The following is a 21,133-nucleotide window of genomic DNA, read 5'->3' as shown; positions in this document are numbered from 1 at the left end:
CTTCCACAGAGTAACGAGCCGCGTCTAGGTTGTTATTTTCATCACAGAGTTAGAATTATAAACACATTAGGATTGATATTTTGGCATAGTTGACATAGATTTGTGCGAATCGTTTCGGGTAGGGTAATTTAAAAATATGTGCTAACTTAAACACTTGCAAGTTATTGGATTTTCCCACTTCCTAATGATATGTCTACCTAGCTGTTACTGTATCTCTTATTTTATTTTTTTTGTCGGTTCGGAAAAGTATATTCTTTTTATCGTCCAGACGTTTCAGAGGGATGTTAGAAGAATGGGGTTCAAGCCGTCTGGTTACGGCAGTGATTGGGATTTATTTTTTCAGAGACAGTGTATTTAGTTTTTAAATAGCAGTCAGGTTTGAGGGGTGCATTTGTGAAAATCAATCAGCGACCAGGTAGATGTTCTTTGTCATAAAATGTGATTATTTCGGTGACTTCTTGGGCGTAGTAGATAGTTCAGGAACGTGGCGTATGTTATCGGGTAAACATTGATTCCCGCCCAATATGAAAGCAGTGTCGAGTTTTTTTTTTTGTTTTTTTTTTATGTGAAGTTAGCATCGCATCTAGCATGCTACAACACTGAGCGTTATGCCTAGTTAGAGCTCGCTTGGTACATGTTCAGAAAATTGCGTGTTTGCTATCACAGATGGGAGGAGTAGACACCTGAAGTCGCCTGGTTTTCGGCTGTCTTATTTGATTATATGTTAGCGCCTGTAATTCAGGGAATCTACGAAGCATTTCGGCTCGATTTCAATAGGTTTGGTTTCATCTACCGCATTAAAAGTCCCAAAATGACTCGCGCTGTGAGGGCAGCCTTAGTGGAGGTCAACAGGAATTTCGATCATCTGGGCTTCTTAAAGTGCCGAGACACCACACAGTACATGGGCGCTTTTCTTTTCGCCTCAGTCGAAAAGTTTCCGCCGCGGCCGGTATTGAACCTGTGTTCTTGGATTCGAAAGTCAAGCGCCTTAACCCCTGAGCAACCATGGCCGCGTGCCAGTAGCTCATAGTCTCGAACAACGTGACTCATGCTAATACACACTATTTTGCAGGTAACCTCCATTTCAGGTTTCACGAGGTGAAAAGAAAAATACTCTGTTTTAACCCTGCTAAACCGAGACGAACACTTACAATGATCCATTTGCATGTGGGGATTTTATAATCCAACAGCCACATCTGTGTTGTGTATACTGTGTAAAAAACGGGCAATAAAGAAAAAAGCTAAGCCCAGACGAAGCGAAAGCTTCGTTATGCTCGTTTACGTTTTTTTCTTGCTCATCATCGTACTTATCCCATTATCAATTAAATACACCGTCAGTGCCACCGCTACTACGATCAATATGATTATCACTAACTGCACTGTCTTTGTCATCACTACTATCATCCACACGATAAAGGAGAACTATGATCTGTTTCTCACGAGCCCGAAGTAAAGAAAAAAGTCCCGGGGTAGCGTAGTGGCTCGAGCACTCGGCTGGGTATCGTCTTTGCTTAAGCCACACTTCCAATCAAACGTCAAAGTTGGTGCGGCGCCATATGGGTGGTGCATGATCGTTGCTTGTAGCCACAATTTGTCATCTGGCTCATGAAGGTCAAACGAGAGCCATCACTGACATTAGCCCGAGGTGGGGTAGGGAAGCTCCTATTTCAAAAAGTAAGCCACCGAAATGTATTCATGACTGTAAATTCATCGTGAAGACCATGGGGACTAAAGCAAGAGCACAGTCGAGTGCTGCTTTCGTCCTCTTATTCGCCCTGAATTTCCGAACATGCATCCACTTTAGCTCACGTGCAGTAATGCGCACAGGAGCAAGGAGTGAGAAAAAAATAAAGTAGGCACAATATTGGTCGATGAGTTTATTTGCTTCTGACTTCTTTATTCGCCGTTTTACTTGATTTCAGCGACGCATTTCTGAAATAAAGCAAAAGAAGAAATCACTTTGGCAGCTCTCAAGAACTTATATTATTACAAGTAACAAATACATTCTGAAGCTGTCATCAAAACTCTTAAAAGGCCGTCTACATGCGACACGCACATACGTAAGCATCATATCTGCGTGCCTATGCATATTTGCATGGTGCGCACGGCAGCAGTTTGAATTGCGCTGCACAGAAAGATAACACAGCGTATAGCATACCATCGCCACTCAGCGTTAGTAGCTGATGCATACATTCAGATAAGCCAGCTCAGTGCAACACCAAAAATTAAAAAAAGCATTACAATGAATTCGAAATCGTCCAGATTTCAATTGGGATTCTAAAAAAAATGCGACCGATTCTTTAAGCGAGCACTTCCACTGATTCCAATTTTCTAAACCAGCGGCGATACTCCGCCGCGGTGGCGCAGTGGTTAAGATGCCCGACTACTGTGCCGGAGCACCCGGGTTCGAACCCTACCACCGGCAACTGCGCGAAACGAAGAGGCATCCGTGTGCTGTGCGGTGTCAGTGTACGTTAAAAATCCCCAGGTGGTCGAAATTACTCCGTAGCCCTCCACTACGGCTCCCCTTTCTCTCTTTCCACTTTAACTCCCACCTTCCTCCCTTTCCTTAGAGTGCAGTCAGATGCCCACAGAAACAATGGTAACAGATACAGCGCCTTTCCCTCCCTGTGAACCGATTATTATTATTATTTAAAGATCGGTGGTGTTCTTCACCCTTTGAGTGCCGCCGTCTGTGCTCGCCGACGTGGATATTTTGCACATTAGACAGAAAAGACGTATACATGACCCTGTCCAAGCTAAAGCCCCGTCCGAACCACCCACAGCTGATATTAAGTAAATTGGGCACAACAAGCGTTCAATCCTCGCAGTTATTTCCAGTATGGATTACGGAACGGCGCTCGAGCAATGCTTCTGGACATTCTTCTTTAATTTGTTTAGAAGAAAGGAAAGGTGCAGTATCTGTCACACTTTCTCTATGTACACCTTAAAGGGGGGATGAAACGGCTAGAAAGGTCACTGACAAACGTTTTCAATGCGCAGAACAAATGCTTCCGAGCATTCGTTCAAAGTAAAACTCATCGGAAAAAATCCAGCGATTTGTTATTAATTTTTAAAAACAGCGTTTTTTGAAATTCGCGGGCTGCGCCATTTCCGCGTGGCGGCGAAATTTGGGACTATTCTGCCGTGATTTCCTACGTCACCAGTCCCAGAGTGACAGGCCACGACAGGCTGCCATTGGGTGCAGCCGCGACGCCCACTACGTCACTGACACACTTCCGGTAGCTGCGAAAGTCGTCTGCTCGAGTGCTGCAATGCATGCGTGAACCCGAGCTTGGCGCTTCGGTTCGCGATGTTAACCGAAAAGGTGGTGGCATCCGACTGAAAGTGCGCGTCGGTGCAGGAGTGCGAAAAGAGCACTAGCTGGTCCGATTTAACACCGTACCGATTAAATAGGCAGCATCAACCTTTATGTACCGACCGACGGCGCAGCAACGTACTGTACTGTAGTCCCGTCTCGTCTTTGCCGCATCGACCATTTGTGCGGCGTGTTAATAATTAAATGGAACGTGCGTCAAAAAAAAAGGTGTACCCTCAGCTTCATCGCGAAAGTACACAAATTCGCACCGCTTAAGTGCAGCACCCGATGCCGCCAGGCGCGGGCGCTGCGGCCGACGGCACTCCGGTCGTGCGCCGCTCCCTGCTCGTCGATAGGCCTTGTTTCTTTTGCATCGCAGCCACGGCGGACGGCATTTTAGAATCGTCCGCTTCGCTGCGTCTCTAGTGTAGTCGCTCGCGTGCTCCTGTGCACGATTCTTGCGTGTAGCTTCGGAAAACAGTGACAACCTGCGCTGCCGAACTGCATGTGGCGAGCTGCATTGCTCATGTTTTGCGCCGTTGTTTCTGGATCGGCCGATGCGTACACATGAGATAAAACACGCGTGCACGTTACGCACTGGCACTTCCTAAACTGTGTGCGTCCGACTGAAAATGCGCGTCGGTGCAGCAGTGCGAAAAGAGCACGCAGGTCCGATTCAACACCGTACCGATTAAAAAGGCAGCATCAACCTTCGTGTATAAATGAAACGTGCGTCAAAAAAGGTCTCTCCTCAGCTTCATCGCGAAAGTACACAAATTCGCACCGCTTATGTGTAGCACCGGATGTCGCCAGGTTACCGCAGCGATGCCGTCCGCGGGCGCTTCGACCGACGGCACTCCGATCGTGCGCTGCTCCCTGGTCGTCGCTAGGCCTTATTTGCATCGAAGCCACGGCGGACGGCGTTTTGGAATCACCCGCTTCGCTGCGTCTCTAGCGTAGCCGCTCGCATGCTCATGTTCGCGATTCTTGCGTGTCGGCGCGAAAATCAGTGACAACCTGCGCTGCCGAACTGAATGTGCCGAGCTGCTTTGCTGATGTTTTGCGCCGTCGATTCTGGCTCGGACGATGCGTACACATGACATAAACACGCGTGCACGTTGCGCATTGGCACTTCCTAAACGATGTGCGAAAGGACGTCAAAAAAAAAAAAAAAACACTACACTATCTTTTTTGTTAATCTCAATTTTAAGATTCGCGGACGAATAATTCGTGCTCACCTGTCATATCCGATATCCAAACTCTGTAGCGACCATCAGTCCGTGCTCTCGTCGGTGATACGTACGCGCATACATTCCATTCGTTATGCACAAGAGATGCCTCTCGCCGACCATGATGAAAGCAGCTCCGGACTAAAAGTGACGACGACATATGTTTGCACGCGGGCAACTCGCACGCTCGATCGTCTGCCAGCATCCATGCAGAGTCGATGCTATCGCGTCAACTCCGCGAGGGGTCACCGGCCGCCGTTGGTCAAACCGCAGAAGACGGTACCAAAGAGACTGACCCAGGCAGCGCGAGAGAAGAAAGCGGTCTTGTAGAAAGCCGTGCTCGGCAGGAGTGCACGCTAATTTGCGCTGAATGGGACAGGGATATGAAGGGAAGTGCTCCCTCCGCGGCGGCCGCCGGTATGTGTGAACTCCCACCTGCAGGTATGCGCTCGCGAACGACCCGAGTCGTTCGGGCTGCTGTCGCACACAATTCCGAGAGGTCAAGAAACTGAAGACACCGGCGGCCGAGGAAGACAGCAGGCAAGGTTGAAAGCTATGCAAACGCAGACGGGACGGCAAAGGCAGACCGTGAATGCATAGGCGACGCTCGGGGGAAAACAGGCGCGACGACCGGAAGTCTGAGAACCGAGCGTCACCCGATGGCGCTTCGTGGGCGGGGTTAGCGGGGCGGAGTTCCCGAGCTGTTTTCTTCGTTTTTTTTCTGGTGTCTCGGAGTGTTGAGTTGAGGGGAGCGAGGAGGAGCGCCATTTTTAATCGCCGATATCTCTGGTGTTAATGAAGCTAGCTAAAAAATTCTTGCGGTGAATTGACCTGTGAGGGAGTACCTATCTCTCGAGCGATTTGTTTTACCCCGTTTTAGGCATTGCATGACCCCTTTAAGTAGTTTTTACCGCTCATAGCTAAGAAGTTTTACTCATTTCCACTCAATTGCATCCATTTCATGTCGTTGTTTGACATATTGATCGTTTCGTTGTCATGATGAGTCATGCCTAATAATTTCAGACATTACAACTCATAGCTAAGCATTTTTATTCATTTTCAATCAGTTGCGGTCATTACAAGTTGTTGTTTGACATACTGTTTATTACAAGTGATTTTTGGTCATTATTAATTATCATTATTAGCCAGTAGCGCGTCAGTTAATAATTCTATCAGTATCTGTAACTTTGTTTGTTACCTATCACCATAAATCGTTTTTAATCTTAACCTCCCTCCTCACACGTCCGCTTTTGAAAGTGACACATCAGCGCACAGCTCCTGCGTACAGATTATCGCTCCATGAGCGTAGGAAGGCTTAAACTGTAAAAATTAGAGGGCCTTTTTTTTTTTTTCGAATAAGAAATTAGCATTGTACAGCTGCAACATTTTTGCACCGCTGAAGGTTTTTATTGGTGAGCTGCAGAGCTGCCATTCTACTGTTCACATTTTTTAAGACCTGTTTTCCTGCTATAAACGTCTAGAAGCGATCAGAAAATTAGCAATACTTACTGAGAGTGTGCGAGCTTTCTTAGTCAGGTCACTCATTGTTGTACTCGGATCCTGTTTGAAAGGGTTGATCACATAGTTATCAAATAAACGTAACCTCATACAAACATGCGCAAACCGGATATACTGGAAAATGGCGATGTCACATGCATAACTTCTGGCGTCCCTCTAAGGCTAGTAGCTTCATTCTACCTCACGCATTCGCTCGTGACGTCAGGCTCATTACAACTCTAAAAGCTCATATTCCTGTCGTTAACCGACGCTTCACGCATGTGCCACACTGAAAAGACAGAACTGTTGACTTCTCGTACCGTAAGTTTTGAGAGCTGCTTTCTCTCCTCTTCGGGGCTCGAACGACCGTTTTTACCCTGTAACAAGCAGCGTCAGAAAGCCGGTCGTGAACATTCAGCACTCGACGAATTTGGCAATGTTGTCCCGTACTACGCTTTGTACTGCATTAATACGACCTTCCCAGCGCTGCCTCACTAAACTTGTAGTGAGCATGCAATTACTTTCACTGACAACGTTTAGTGTAAACGTGACCTTGTTCGGTTATGAAAATTAATTCCGCTCAACAACTTTTGTTAATTCGAAAGCATTATTAGGCTATGTTGGTGGGACCAAACCATGGGTGCAAAATGTGAATCCAAAGAGTGCAGCCACGACTGTGTACGCGAACCTTAGTGCAATGTAGTAGAGGCATCCACAAAGTGGGACAAATACAGCGTCTTCCCGTAAATCAATTACTAATGGTAATTCTCTAGTCGTAAAAATAAATCATTGCAATTAATGATGATGGTAATTAATAACTGCTATTGATGATAGCGGCACATAAAAAAGAATAAAAGGAAAAAGAAACGAAAATAACAAAAATGAAATGTAAAAGGAAATTGAAGTAAAATAAAAGGACAGATTAAAAGGTAACAAACAAAAATTACAAAAATTTCGCTGAGCGTTAATGGCTTCCCATTCTCCCAGTACATTTTCTGTAGTAACCTCTAAATTTTTTGTACGCAGAGAAGGTAGAATTGCCAATTCATGACTGCAAATAAATATATTTCCTTTATTAGTTCGTAGTTTTCTATTAAATAAAAAAATTCTCGTCTGTCAATGGAAACCGAACAAGGGTTAAGGGGGAACCTCCGTCCGCTCGCCAATGTTTCAAGAAGTGATTTTCTTCACCCGGAAAAGCAGACGGTAAAACGTTGTTAAAACGTTGGATAGCAAGCAGGCCGAGGCTCCCCTTTAACCCTTCTTAGTTTTAATTGAAATTTGTGTGCCCATTTTCTACACCTCGCTCAGCCCAAAATGAAAGAAGTTACAATTAAATCAAGGTTTAAAATATAGAACCGGTTTTTTGCTGCAGTTCCCACCTACGGCTTTTCAGCTTTTCCTCCACTAGTAGTGCGTTTGTCTCTGAAATGACTAGGGTAAAATAAAGAGCGCTCTTCAGAATGCCAATGGCAAAATGCGGCAAGAAATAATTTCGCGTTGATAACTTATTTCAGACTGTGAGGGACATCTGGATTAAGTTTTTGTTTGCACTTGTGAGATGCTCTGCATGCAGTCGTCCATCGCTTCTCAAGGAACTAAAAGCTTCAACTATATATCAATGCTCAGTTTTTGGTTAGATGCATCTCAAAGCGTTTTAACTTACGTTGCATTAGTTACGTATCGTACAGCTCAGCAAAACCATGGCAGCAGGACTTTTTTGTGATTTTGTTTTTCGGGCGCGTGCCCGGCTTCAGACATTGAGCCAATATACCGTCCAAGGACTGCAGCTGAATTACTTTGCAGAGAGAGGGCGAAAGGAACTTCATCTATGCTGTGAAAATTGGTGTTGTATTATATGATTCGCAAATGTATTTATTTGCAATACTTCAACACAAAATCAAATGCGAACTTGTTTTGCTGGTCGCGCTGTTCTGAAACCTTAAAGTCGAAATATATGTGGGTAGTTACAAGCGCAGAAGTTTGGGCGTGTTAGTAGTGATTCATACTTAAGACAGCACGAAAAAGACGACCAAGGAGACAGACAATGACTCGAGAAATGAAATGCATCCCTCAGTAATTCACGTTTTCTGCGTGCGCTGTTTTAAGCATGAATTTATCTACAATCTTACGTACATGCAAGCATTGTGACCAACCTAATTAAAATACTGGCTTGAGAGAGTCGATTAGCAATTTGTTTTTAAATTTAAGCAGCGCTATATCTCCAGCAATAGCCTTTCTGTTTCGTGCACGTCATCGCCGTGTTTTTCACGCTCCCTAAATTTAAACACTAACCGAATTCTCCAAAGATAAGTCAAGGCTCATTTGGCCCGTTTTAAATGTGTCTTTCTCTGTCGTCAGTGTCATTCCCCCCAGATAAACTCAAGACTGCGACAAAGCTGTGATCCTTGTTCAGGCCCTCCGCTTTGACAAAACAGCCATGTTCGAAAGCGTCGAGGCACCCTTGCGCAGTTTGTCAAGACAAATTCAACACTACGGTCCTGTGATGCGGCCGCTGAGAATGACATTCCGCTGAATAAGCTGGGTGCTGCTTGCTCCAAAATTTGACTCCCCGGATGATAGCGGAGTATGCACATTAATATTCATAGCATGTGAAGAAATGGCGCAGGTCTTATTGCCTAAGCCTGTCTGGGCAAAATCATGGAAAGGACACGCAATCACTTCAATTATGACAACAGATGTGCATGTTACAACTGCTATCACTCCGTCGGCCCGTATTAAATATACTACTCATACACATTATCAGGTCTGGCTATCGCATGCCAATTTAATGTGCGTAATGTACCTCCTGTGCCCTTATCATTGCGCCGACGCGGTGTGTCAGTGTCATGTGCCTATCCCGCACGCTTATTTATTGCCTATTCCGGAAAGCCCACTCACCCTATCTCCGGATCTCCACCTTTCGATGGCACTCTTCAGCTGGAAACGAAGGCATGGCAGCGTTACGAATTTGCATCCGAGTAACGCAAAAGGGAGTATGCGAGAAAATAAACACGTTCTAACACTTAGGAGCAATCTGATGTGGAATGTCACCTTTAAGCACTCCCTTGATGTTCTCCATTGATTTCACCACGTACTGACGCTTATACTCTTTGTTACTTACGCTCATTCATCTTTCTTCGGATAAATAAATATTTCACGGGTCAGCATCCTCGCTCCAGACCCAAAGTAAACTATGCTTAGTATGCTAGATCTTCCCCAAGGTTTTTAAAAGTACGGGCGTACATGAAGCACACAGCAGCACACTGAGGCACTTTCTCACAAACACACACACACACACGTGTGTGTGCGTGCGCGTGCGTGCGTGTTTGTGTGTGTGTGTTTGTGTGTGTTTGTGTGTGCGTGCGCGTGCGTGCGTGCGTGTTTGTGTGTGTGTGTGTGTGTGTGCGTGTGTGTGTGCGTGTGTGTGTGTGTGTGTGTGTGTGTGTGTGTGTGTGTGTGTGTGTGTGTGTGTGTGTGTGTGTGTGTGTGTGTGTGTGTGTGTGTGTGTGTGTGTGTGTGTGTGTGTGTGTGTGTGTGTGTGTGTGTGTGTGTGTGTGTGTGTGTGTGTGTGTGTGTGTGTGTGTGTGTGTGTGTGTGTGTGTGTGTGTGTGTGTGTGTGTGTGTGTGTGTGTGTGTGTGTGTGTGTGTGTGTGTGTGTGTGTGTGTGTGTGTGTGTGTGTGTGTGTGTGTGTGTGTGTGTGTGTGTGTGTGTGTGTGTGTGTGTGTGTGTGTGTGTGTGTGTGTGTGTGTGTGTGTGTGTGTGTGTGTGTGTGTGTGTGTGTGTGTGTGTGTGTGTGTGTGTGTGTGTGTGTGTGTGTGTGTGTGTGTGTGTGTGTGTGTGTGTGTGTGTGTGAGCGTGCGTGCGTGCGTGCGCGCGCGCTTTTCGTAGCTGCAACCAGTTTTCGAGCCCTTGCAGAATGAAAGCTGTGGCAACTTGCCTATTTCGTTCTTCGTTAGCACTTTAGTCTTATCTCACTCTGAAAAACGCAAAATGTACAGGTAGGCCTGCAATGCCATGCAATAAAATTGCAGCCACTGCTCAACTCGGTTGTTCACAACACTCTGATCACAACAGCATCACTACTGGTGTTTTCAGAGGCGAAGGGGAGAAAGTATATTACTGTCTCTGAATAAGTACTAAATGTCAGCAGGCTGTTCTGCTAGCACATTAATAGTCCTTCGCTCAGTAGTGGGAAGCGTTTTTTTTTAATTTCCATTCTGATATGTGCCTAAAGTTGACTCCTTGTTAGATCGGTTCGAAATTATATATGGCGTCTAAGTCGGAGTTCGTACGCGCACAGCGAGCCCCTCTTCCCATTCCTATTACAAAACAACCACGCAAATTTATGTCTCTTCTGCCTGATCTCAGAACGGCTACATGCGTATGAATTAATTCTGCACAAACTATTTCAAAGTTCTGCTGTGAAGAGTATTGCCACCATATCCAAAAGCTTTGCTTCTGGATATTAAATCTGGTAACCTTTGGCAATCACGAACGAGTGCAAGATTGTCGCCACATCTTCGCACAATCGAGCACGGATCTCATAAGAGACTAAAAGAGGTAATCAGCACCCAAGCTTACCTCTTTGTACTGCTTGAAGGTGAAACCAGCTTTGTCAATACACGTATTCAAGGCCTTAGATTGATCTGAAAGGAAAAGCAAATAACTTTGCTCACGACATTTTACACAGCAGCCGAGCGGACACAGCCAGGCATTAGGGGCCGCTTAAAAACGAAACGATTCTTCGGAAGCTGCCTCACTGGGGGCGCAACATCTCAGCAGGGTGTTCTCTTCTTCTTCCGTGAAAATGTGCTTCATCAAAATGTGCCAGTCCCGTAGAAAATTCTCTGGAATGATAAATCACGAAAAAGAGACAAAGTCGGTAGCTTTAAAATAAGTACACGCTTCAGCTGCTCAACAGAAAAGCATTCTCCCCGCCACCGTAGCAGCTAAACAACGAAGAAGCCAAGAGTCTTCGCAGACTACAAGCCAGAAATACCCCAAACCAGTATTGCTGCACCATTTACAATTAGAGGACAGCGAACTCGAAAACTCTGAACACTGCGGACAGGGAGGTACTCCAAGCCACATAATCTAGAAATGCCTCTTTTCGCCTGGGACAATGACCAACAATTAAGATACGGAAGATTGGCAATTCCTCCTAGGAAGCGAAAACCTTGAGATCCAAAAAGAAGTTATCCATCTGGTGGCTCAGGCCGTGAAAAATCAGTGCATTCTTGCGCGCTTTTAGTCGCGGAACCCCAGCCCACTAATCGGGTTTGCGTACCTATGCGAGGTAGTAGGGGCCGGACCTGCCGTATCGGTAGTAATAAAGTTTTCAATCAATCAATCACTCAGTCAATTAAATCAATCGATCAATCACTCAATCAAATAAGCCGCTGTCGGTCGGCAGAAGTTTAATACAGATAACGGCTTCAACGAACACAAAAACATGTAATCAAGACAGTGGAGAGCAAAAAAAAAAAAAAATGTTTTTTTTCAATATATCTGCCGTTATCATCAGAAAACAGACCAGTGAGCAGAATTGCTATTTTCGGTTTAAAACTATCCCTTGGTGTGCGTGGCACCAAGGGTTTATCCCAATACAATACTGATAAATCTGAAAAAACAAAAATAGTAATACAGCAAACTTTCCGGCACACGCGAATTCCTTGATCACGCATTGATTTATTTCCAGTAGTTCGGAATGGTGCATGTGGTGCCTTTTAGATGAGTGAGCCTTACAACCAAGCATGTCGAAATATAGAACATAGCGTGTTATGCCTATAGTTTTTACCGTCCTAAAGGAACACATGGGCTGCAAGGGAAGCTCTAGTCAGGGGCTCCTGATTATGTTTGGCTAGTTGTGGTTTTTTACCCGGCGTTGACATCGCACAGCACACGAAATGAGACTACGCGACTAGGTTTGAAGCCACGTCGGCTGCGTCTACGGCTCAGCAGTCGAGTGCCTTTATCAGTGATCCACAGTGGATGGTGCCGATATAGATAACAAGATGTACAGGGCCATCCACTTCTACCTATAACACGGTCACTCCTTTCAAATCGTCATTGCATCTGGCCCGGCTACTTAATGAAGCTAATTTATAGACCATGCGAAGCACCACTCCAGTTCCCTCTGTGGTTGTATCGTTCTGCTTCGATATACGCCTGCGTCCTACGCAATGTTGCTTTGAAAGCATTCACTGTGCTAGAGCTAGAAGTGGATGACCCTGTACGTTTACAGCTGACATACAGCGCGTGTTTCTTCTAGTGGTTTGTAGCCAATTAGGCACTAAGCATTCTTAACAGTAGCCACAGTCCTGCGATCATGACATGGCCAGTAACCTAACTGCACATCTACTAGCGAAGGCAGCAGGTCTTAATGGTCCGCCTATTTTCATGCTCTAAACAAATCTTCTATATTATGCACTTCGCCTCGCTTCATTCGTAATCCCTCCCAAAAGTATAGGTTTGCGTTTCCTTTTTCATTAGCATCTAATACGTAGGAGGGGCTGTCGTGAAAGCTGAATTTTAAGAGACATATTCTTTAAAGCGGACAGACACTTAAATCGACACTGATTGCATTTGGTCAAAGAAATAAAAATACATGCCTATTTGGACGCAGCACTTTACCATAAAAGCTGCGTCTTGACACGTAACGATAGCACAACCTGAACTAACCAGGCGATTTAAAGGTCCCTCAGACATCGATGTCCGCAATGTCACAGTCTCTCTCTCTCTCTTGTAGTAGCATTACCCAGAGGCACATGATGTAATATAAAAGCGGAAGCAACTTTTGTCTGCATTCACCAAAAGGAAGCTGAATTGAGAACTGCAGGCAGTCTAACTCATCGTGTTGCCTCAAAGATTAAAGCATTCGAATTTTTAGCAATGTGTCACTTTTTTGTACCCATACTGTTGTCGGCACGTCTCTGCAGGGGTACGCAAGCAAAAGTACGCTAAGAGGATGCTGCACGTCGTTATTCTATAAACTAATTGAAATTAGTCTAAACTCCTTCAGAACAAGCACCTATGTATACTTGTGACGTTAAATTGTGGTTCTGCACTTGCCAGGTAATAACACGGCATTACGACGCAAACCTACTCATGTCCAGTAATGTTGTCGAAAGGTCGTTTACAAAGTCTAAGCTTCATCACTCTCTTTTTCCGCGTCAGATTTTCGCAAGTAGCGTGCTACGATGAATGAGCCCAGAACGTTCATGCATAGAAACAAAAACTGGACATGCACCTTCTCACGGTACCAAGCGTGGATACCGATGATATCTAAAGGCCGCAGCGAGGACCGATTTCCCAAGCACACGCATGTATCGACATTTTCGCATTAAAAGCACTCAGTCACTCAGTGCTCTAAGTGCCGATATGTCGGTTCTTCGGAGTGAGGCCAAGTTTCTAACAAACATCGCTTAGGCGGTTTTGCAGAAGGTACGCGAACGTAGTTGACGCTCGTCACACGAGCACTGCATGCATTATCGCCGATACGAGCCACAGACAGCAAAAGCAGGGTATTCTCTCGTTGGAGAGAATATGCATCTTGAACCGCAATCGGTCGTCCGTACAGGTATTGAACTAGATAACAAAAGTATAAGCAAATCTGAATTTTCTAGGAAATTCGATCGCGTATTAACGGAGGGCCTGGCGATATTTTCTGCGGGCCCATCGCAGGAGTCGAACGTGCTTCAAATAAAATTCTTCATTCCGGAATCCTGCCTAGCGCATTTTTCCTTTTTTATTTTGCAACACTGCACTGTGACAATCAATATACTTGGAGGTAATCTCTCGGGATTCGTTTATTCTTCTAATTTGTCGTCAAAGACGCACCGTGCAGATGTGTGTGTGTGTGTGTTTTTTTTTTTAAGTCTTAACCACCAGATCCAGGCGCAGGACAATGTTCAATAGCAAGACTTGGCTACAGATTGAAAGATCAAACTGTTCCAAAAAATATGTTCACAACAGTACCTTAGAATATTCCCCAGCTGCCTAAAAATTGCAGCAAATGTTGAAAAAAAGCGAGAATTGGGAAAGAAAACAGAGGATTATGTGAATCGAACGTCGTCTGCCGCCTTCGTCGCAAAGAAACAACAGTGAGCGCGAGGAACACAAGGTGCGCAGTCTGGCGGAGGAGACAGACGTTGTGCGCGTATGCTTACGCTATGACGGTTGTGTACCACTTCAGCTCTCAGACACGAAGGTACAGACAGGTGGAAATTAATTTTCATGACGGTAACACATATGAAGATGCATAAAGAAAAATAACACATTCCCAAGTCTTCTTGTTTTTATGTTTTGTACTTATTTCATACGAATTCAATTGTTATTTAAGTCTATTTTCTGTTGTATCGTTGCTTGCCTAATTGTAAAGGACGCTGTGGGCTCTAGTCAAGCCGTTTTCTTCTAACGTGATTTTTACTCACAATCTCCTCCATCATGGATGAAAATAAAGAAATTATTATTATTATTTGCCGATGCACACAGACCTCTATTTGTAACATCCTCGTAGATGGGCAGGCTCGTGCCCTGTACACATTTCCAGCACTCAAGTCCATTAAATAAACGTACAGACGCCACCAAGCCGGGAATGAACACATCATAGAGATAGACTCAATAGTTTCAATGAGAAGCGTCAGACACAATTTACTCCATTTCAAAGCAAACTTGTATTTTACCTCCTATCCGCTACCAAAGTGATTCGCTAAGCAGCTGGTACCTCTAAGAATAAACAAAAGGCAGAGAAGAAATGCCTTAGCTCTTTTAAACTACAGCGACTAACATAAAGTAAAAGAATAAGTACGGAAAAAAAAGCTTGGGTAATGGAAAATAGGGTAAGATCACTAGTGAAATATACCTATCATAACAGATGCCGAATACGCCGGTGTGACTTACGGAAGGGAAACTGAGGTAACTCAGGCTATGAGAGACGCCGTAGTGGAAGGCTCCGGCAATTTCGAACACCTAAGGTTCTTTAACGTTCGAACACCTGGGGTTCTTTAACGTGCACTGACATCGTGTAGCACTCGGGCGCCTAGCTTTTCGCCTCCACCGAAAAGCGGCAGCCGAGGCCGGGATTCGATCCCGTATCATTGGGCACAGTAGTCGAGCTCCCTAACCACTGCGCCACCCCGGCGGGGTGAAAATAAGATGTCGCAAACACACATTCTAAAACGCTGACAATGCAGACTCCTAGCTAAATGGGTTGACCAGACGAAGAAAGACCCCAGTTTTAGGCAATTATATGAAGTTTTATTGCAGCGCATCTCCAGTTGCGTGAAATGGTCTGCCTTCAGCTATATATATATTGCTGCAGCAGTAGAATCATCCTTCAAGTGCATTTTGACTAGAATTTTTATACACGTGGAAGGGGGGAGTGGGAGAATGATACACTACAAAGCCTTTGGACGAAAAGGCAGGAAAATTGGTCCATGTATTTCTCCCTCTTTTTAGCTAATATCCATCCAGAAAAACCCTCTTTCGGTTAGAGTACATTTCTGAGCTCTTTTGCTGAACAAATCGCATGCATCCAGATGCGTCTGCGGTTCAGAACCCAAGCACAGACACACGAATGCGAAAAATCCGTCGACACCCAGTACGGTGACTTACTCCATTGTTTTGACTTTGGTTTCTTGTTTGCCTCCGGGTCCTGACAAAACGCAGCTGTAAAGCATAAGTATCAACCTGTAATGTCGTGACGGCATACTCCCATCAGGCCTCGCGGTAATCTGAAACGCACTGTCGCATTCACGTGTCCTCAGAGGCGTTAAAAGGAAGACAACAAACGAGCTTCATAATCGTTAATATGCACCACGTGCCTTAAGCCCGATTTTATCCTTTCACAAGAAATTAATGTTCTCCCAGTGCTGACATTCCCGTAAAGTCGGTTGCAGGTGTAAATGTGAACCTTTTTCGTGATGCTTACAGGGCAGCTCGCGTAGCATTCCTGCTGCTACAAAAACATCTGGACTGTGAAAAGAATCTCCCCCAACCACGTAGAGATTTAAGGTTCCCGCAGTACACCTGCACCACTGCCTCAGGGCATAGCAACAACCCCAATGGCCGGAGTTCTGTGCGTATTTTTTTAATAAATAGTACGTCTTTTTGCTTGGCACACAGTTTGACTCCATAACCTAAGCATGGCATGAATTTTGCACCAACATTCCTTGTTATTATTTCAACAAAATCTATTTTATCGCATAATGACTGGAAACCTGAAGTTATAAACATTTTTAGGAGAAGGCATAGCAATAATTCTGGCGTTTTCCTTCTTACAATACACGATGCAGTCCAGCAGTTTGGCGTGACGTTAACGTCGCGATATTAACTTCTTGAGCATTTAAGCGATATTTTGTTCCTAAGCGCTGAAAACATCGCACATAGAAACAATAAACAGCTTATCATCTCAAAAGGCGGAGAGGATTCACTTATCTCACTTGCTCGGGCTATTGTAATCAAATCAGTTAGAATTATGTACATTGCTTATTCGATACATCACTCATCCACAGTACCGAAACCCCTTTTTCTCCATCTAAAAACGACACTGCGAAATTATTCCAGGTTCTAACCACCAGATGCTCAGCCCGAGACTCACTCTGTAAGAGGACCAACACGAGGACAGCCTTCGCGAGCATTTTGCACGTACCGAATCTCACCTGCAGCGAGCACCTCGTAGACTGCGTGACGGCAATTTGCCTCCGTTTTACAGCCGTCTCCCACAGCTCCTTCCTCTTTTGCACCGTCCGTATATTTACGATGAAAGCAAATGCTAGCACGTCTGAGGCGTTGTTGCTCCCGCTGGATTCCCATCTCCTTTTGATGCTCTTAGAGAGGGTCTCATTACATCCAGACGCCAACGAACAAAGTTACGAGAGCACGAAAACGGCCAGCGCGAATAACAAAAACATGTCTCTCGAGATATTAGGATTTTGTTTTCTGTTTTTAAGGTACTGACAGTCATCCTGTGTGTTTGAAGTATTCCGTACCCCCCGGAAACCACACAACACTCGAATAGGCTCGTATGTTAGCTCACATGAACAGCTTTTCTTTCCCTGCCCCTTTTTATATACGCACCATTGAAAGCTACTCATGCAATTAGGCAGGGTATTGATACGCGTTTCTGTTGAGCATTCGTTCAGAGGCAATACATCAAAGCCTAACTGCTTTTCCACAAAAATGCCCGAACATATTCCGTTTTATAATGTTCTCACCTTGTAAAGCAACGTTATATACAGTTGTACGAACCGGAGCGCAGCCGCCTTCTTTGGTAACAGGTGAGCCCTTAGTATGACCTTATACTCGAAACTACTGCTAAGGCTGCACATTTACAAGTGTCTATCCGAGTGGCAAATGCTAGGGCTAGACTAGCAGGGAAGCCTAAGAATGAGAGAAAAAAATCGTCTTGCTGATCAACACTGCTTAAATTTACATGGGCGTCAGCTCGTAGCTAGGTGGTGAAACATCGTAACTCGCACACAGGGTGGGAGGAACGAGATGCAGTACCATGGATGAAGGATGTCAGTAAGCGCTTCATCTGTGCCCTTGCTTCCTAATAAGCTGTGCGTTCTTTACAGTTTAAATGCCGAATCAAACCCGTAACCTTCGGCGACAGCATTGGTGATAGTGAACCGATTGTTAAATTTATGCTCACGGCGGTCAACTCTTAGGGTAAACAAGCGAGTGCGAGGCTGCTCGTTTCGGAGTGCCAGTGCGTTTGAAATGCTGTTCATTGAGACAAGATGGCGAACTGAGACGGACCTCGATGTGGTACTTTGGATGCTTAGTCTTCCACGTAGCCTAAAGGTGTGGCTACGATGGACTTAAGGCGCTCCGAAAAGTTACTGTGGCTCAACTCATCTGAGTCAGGTTATACGTAGAAAAAGCTCGGTTAAACATCGTTTAGCCGCCGGAGCGGCAAGGGAGATGACGGCATGCACAACTGATACACCCCGTGCAAGAGGACACCCGTCGCAAGCAGCGCGACTGTGCTGTTTTAGAAAAACGTGTGTACTAATGCCGGGGGATAGAGCAGTATTTTTCGTAAGCTAAACGGAAATCCGCAGTGTATGTGGTCTTGGAGAGTTGCTCCGGTGTATGCGGAATACGGAGCGCCTGCTCATAAGGGCGTTCCATACGCTTCCCGCAAACTTCCTAACGATCTACGCAGCAGGCGGGTTTGTGTATTCGCTAATATAGCGTGTGCTTTCGGCGCAGTAATTAGACTTTGTATATTACTGTTAGTACTTGAAACCTCGGGCGATGCTTTAGAAGACCGTTCATAAGCACGAATACAGATAAATGAGTCCTTGAATCAACATCACCCTCTTAAATCATTTGATTGGCAGCATGAATGTCAGCGCTACATATTCAAAAGCCTCGGCGAGGCGGCTGAAGTGCGATTGATCTTTAGGACCTATAATCCAATCGAAGTTTTTTTGCTCATTGCCATACGCTTTCACTGCTTTTGTGTAAACAAACAGCTACAAGTCAAGGGTTCTGGAACAGCGTTTAGTAGCGAGACTATACGTTGAGATATCTTTAATAAATGATGTATCATTTGCTGGGAAACCCTGATATGACTACAACCCCCTTTATGTTTGTTTCTATGTTTGTTCTTTTTATTGTTATGCACGTTCCCATCATCGCCGTTGTAAACCAATAAGCCCCCCCTTATGTAATGCCTTCGGGCCTTTAAGGGATCAATAAATGAAATGAAATATCACAAGGTACTGTTCTGCACATTTTCATGGGAATGACCTAAGATTCCAATGCGTGGCAAAAAGCTGCATTTAAAATTTTTTCGGTGCTCCCAGCCTATAGGTAAAGCTAGTACAGGCCAATCAACAACTGTTTTGAGAATAATTGTGAAGCAGCTGAGGAATACTGTGAGCTACTTTAATGCAGGTATTGATAAAAAAAAAAAGCCTAAGCCTCTGATTGGTGCCAGAATTTTGTTCAAGAAGTTTCTCTTGCACTCACTAATTAACATTGTGTTAACCCAATTGGGTGAGTTTTTTCAACATAACAATTACCGCCACCTAACTGAAATATTTTGTGAAACCTTTGTAATTAAGAGGTGAAAAACTTTGTACGGCCTATTCGTCGCATCGTTATGGGCAAGGTAACGTGGTACTACCGCTTTGCTCCTGGCGAGGGACAGAAAGATTGTCAGAGCGCGCACTTTTTACTATAAATGGGATATCGTAATCAGTAAAAGTGAAACATTTTTTGTCATTAGCCTCACCGGCAACGAAGTCGAAAACTGAAATCCTGGCTCCTGCAAAATTGATTGACTCCTCAGCACTGAAGCGAGTGACTATAGTGAACTAGTTCACTATATATATAGTTAACAATATATCCTAGTTAGCAGTGACTAAGCACTGAGTTTCACTGAGACGTTCGCTTTCTTCGTTCTAGATGCAGCAGATGATAGTTAGAGTCTATATTCAGACACAATGAAGACTAGTAATAATATATTATGTTAACCCAGGCTGCAAGAAACCAGAAGTAACACCAAGAAAACAAAAGAAGAAGGCATTCGATATAGAGAGGATATAGTAAACGATTACCCGAAAAGAATATCATAAGGCATGGGCCGGTTTCCCTTGAGTGTTCAGCATAGCAATTACCTGAAGCTGAAGGGGAGGCCTCAGTAGTTTGTTGCTCACCTACCAATATCTGCGCCTTCGTGGCCGTGGCTTATACGTAGCCGGTAGGTCGATAGTGACATTCTCGAGTACGTACTGTCGTAACACACCAGAGGCCTTCAGACCGTAGGTGTCTCAATTGAATAATGATAATCCCAAGATACCTAATTTGAAGTCCATTTTTATTTTACTTTGTCATTCACTTGCTTTATCAGCTGCTCCCGGAATGTTCACCATGCAGTCCTGAAACGATGAGATAAAAACAAAATTCGATCGCTGTTATCCACGTGCAAAATGAATAGATTCTTCCTTCTAGAAGATAGCACTTTCGATCCCAAATTTTACTGTGAAAAAATAAAAAACCTCAAATTATATCCTAGTACGGTGCATAGTAAAAACATAAACTAAATAATCGCGAAAGAGCCGCATCGAAATTACGTGAGTGCTTTTTCTCACATAAGAAACCTAAGCATATGCAGCGGTGCCACTGCTTGATGAAGTTATTTGTGTTCGGCTGTTCTCATCCTCTGTTGCAGAGACAACTATTTCTTCCATGCACCTTTTGAAAAGACGTTTATCATCGACACTCCAGTGTTGTGGTAAACAAATCAACGTATAGCTTTTTGCACCAGATTCTCACGAAGCATAAGCTTATAGTGCGCAGAAAAATGGTCTAATTTTTATATAGTTCACTTACATAAGCCTGGTTTGCATAAAACAAAAGTAAACGAGTTCTAATTTATCAGGCCTTGAAGTAAAATATATATAACAGACCATTAGATGACTGCATATGCCCAATCCTTACCGCTAGCTGTATGCATGCAAGCTGGTTATATGCGTAATACTGAATGACTAACACTCTGCTCACCATAAGCTTCTTAAATTTCTTGATGAGATCCCACATGGACATTTGGCCGCGCTTTAACTGCAATGAAAACAACGGTGTTAGGAACATTGCGCGCGAGATATTGTGTTTGAAATGGTTGGGCTCAACGTAAGCGGACAAAAGAAAAACACATACTGGGCACATACAATGGTCTTCAAGTGGTGTTTACTTGAACAGCATTATACAGTGTGATTTTAAGCATGAAATGCTTTCAGCTCCCTTTGTCGGTGACCTTCAGGTGACCTCCAGCCAAAACCTATAGAGACAACATCTTGGCACCGATTTGCAGTCATCCGGGCACCGAACAAAATTTAAGGAGACGAATTAATTTTCCGTTCTCTGTGCTGTCGAACAGAACTGACATTTGTCTCAAAAAGTGCTTGCCTGCACCCCCAAACTTTGGTCCTATTGAACCCCGAAATTTGATCGCGTCAGAATTTCTCCCAAAATTAGTGTCTAACCGAAGTTGGTTAAAGCCAATTAAGAGGTTACTTCCAATTTAGTTGAACCACACCCAAAATTTTGCATGCTTATACGTATTCTACA

At 44.5% G+C, this 21,133-nt stretch overlaps 1 protein-coding gene across 1 annotated transcript; it reads right to left on the bottom strand.

The window, feature by feature from the left end:
• Window positions 1-1,908: 1,908 nt before the first annotated feature.
• LOC146196809 (uncharacterized) lies at window positions 1,909-16,689 on the bottom strand. The gene is made up of 8 exons (XM_084596408.1): window positions 16,650-16,689; window positions 15,665-15,718; window positions 10,810-10,896; window positions 10,631-10,695; window positions 8,952-8,985; window positions 6,366-6,424; window positions 6,058-6,108; window positions 1,909-1,932 (listed from the first exon to the last, which is right to left on the bottom strand). The coding sequence occupies exons 1-8, from the start codon at window positions 16,687-16,689 to the stop codon at window positions 1,909-1,911; spliced, it is 414 nt and encodes a 137-aa protein (XP_084452534.1).
• Window positions 16,690-21,133: the final 4,444 nt, after the last annotated feature.

The sequence above is a fragment of the Amblyomma maculatum genome, chromosome 3 (assembly GCF_055883805.1).
Source record: "Amblyomma maculatum isolate TAMU_Amacu chromosome 3, ASM5588380v1, whole genome shotgun sequence".
In the NCBI taxonomy this organism is placed as follows: Eukaryota; Metazoa; Arthropoda; class Arachnida; order Ixodida; family Ixodidae; genus Amblyomma; species Amblyomma maculatum.
This window is presented reverse-complemented; position numbering and strand designations above follow the sequence as displayed.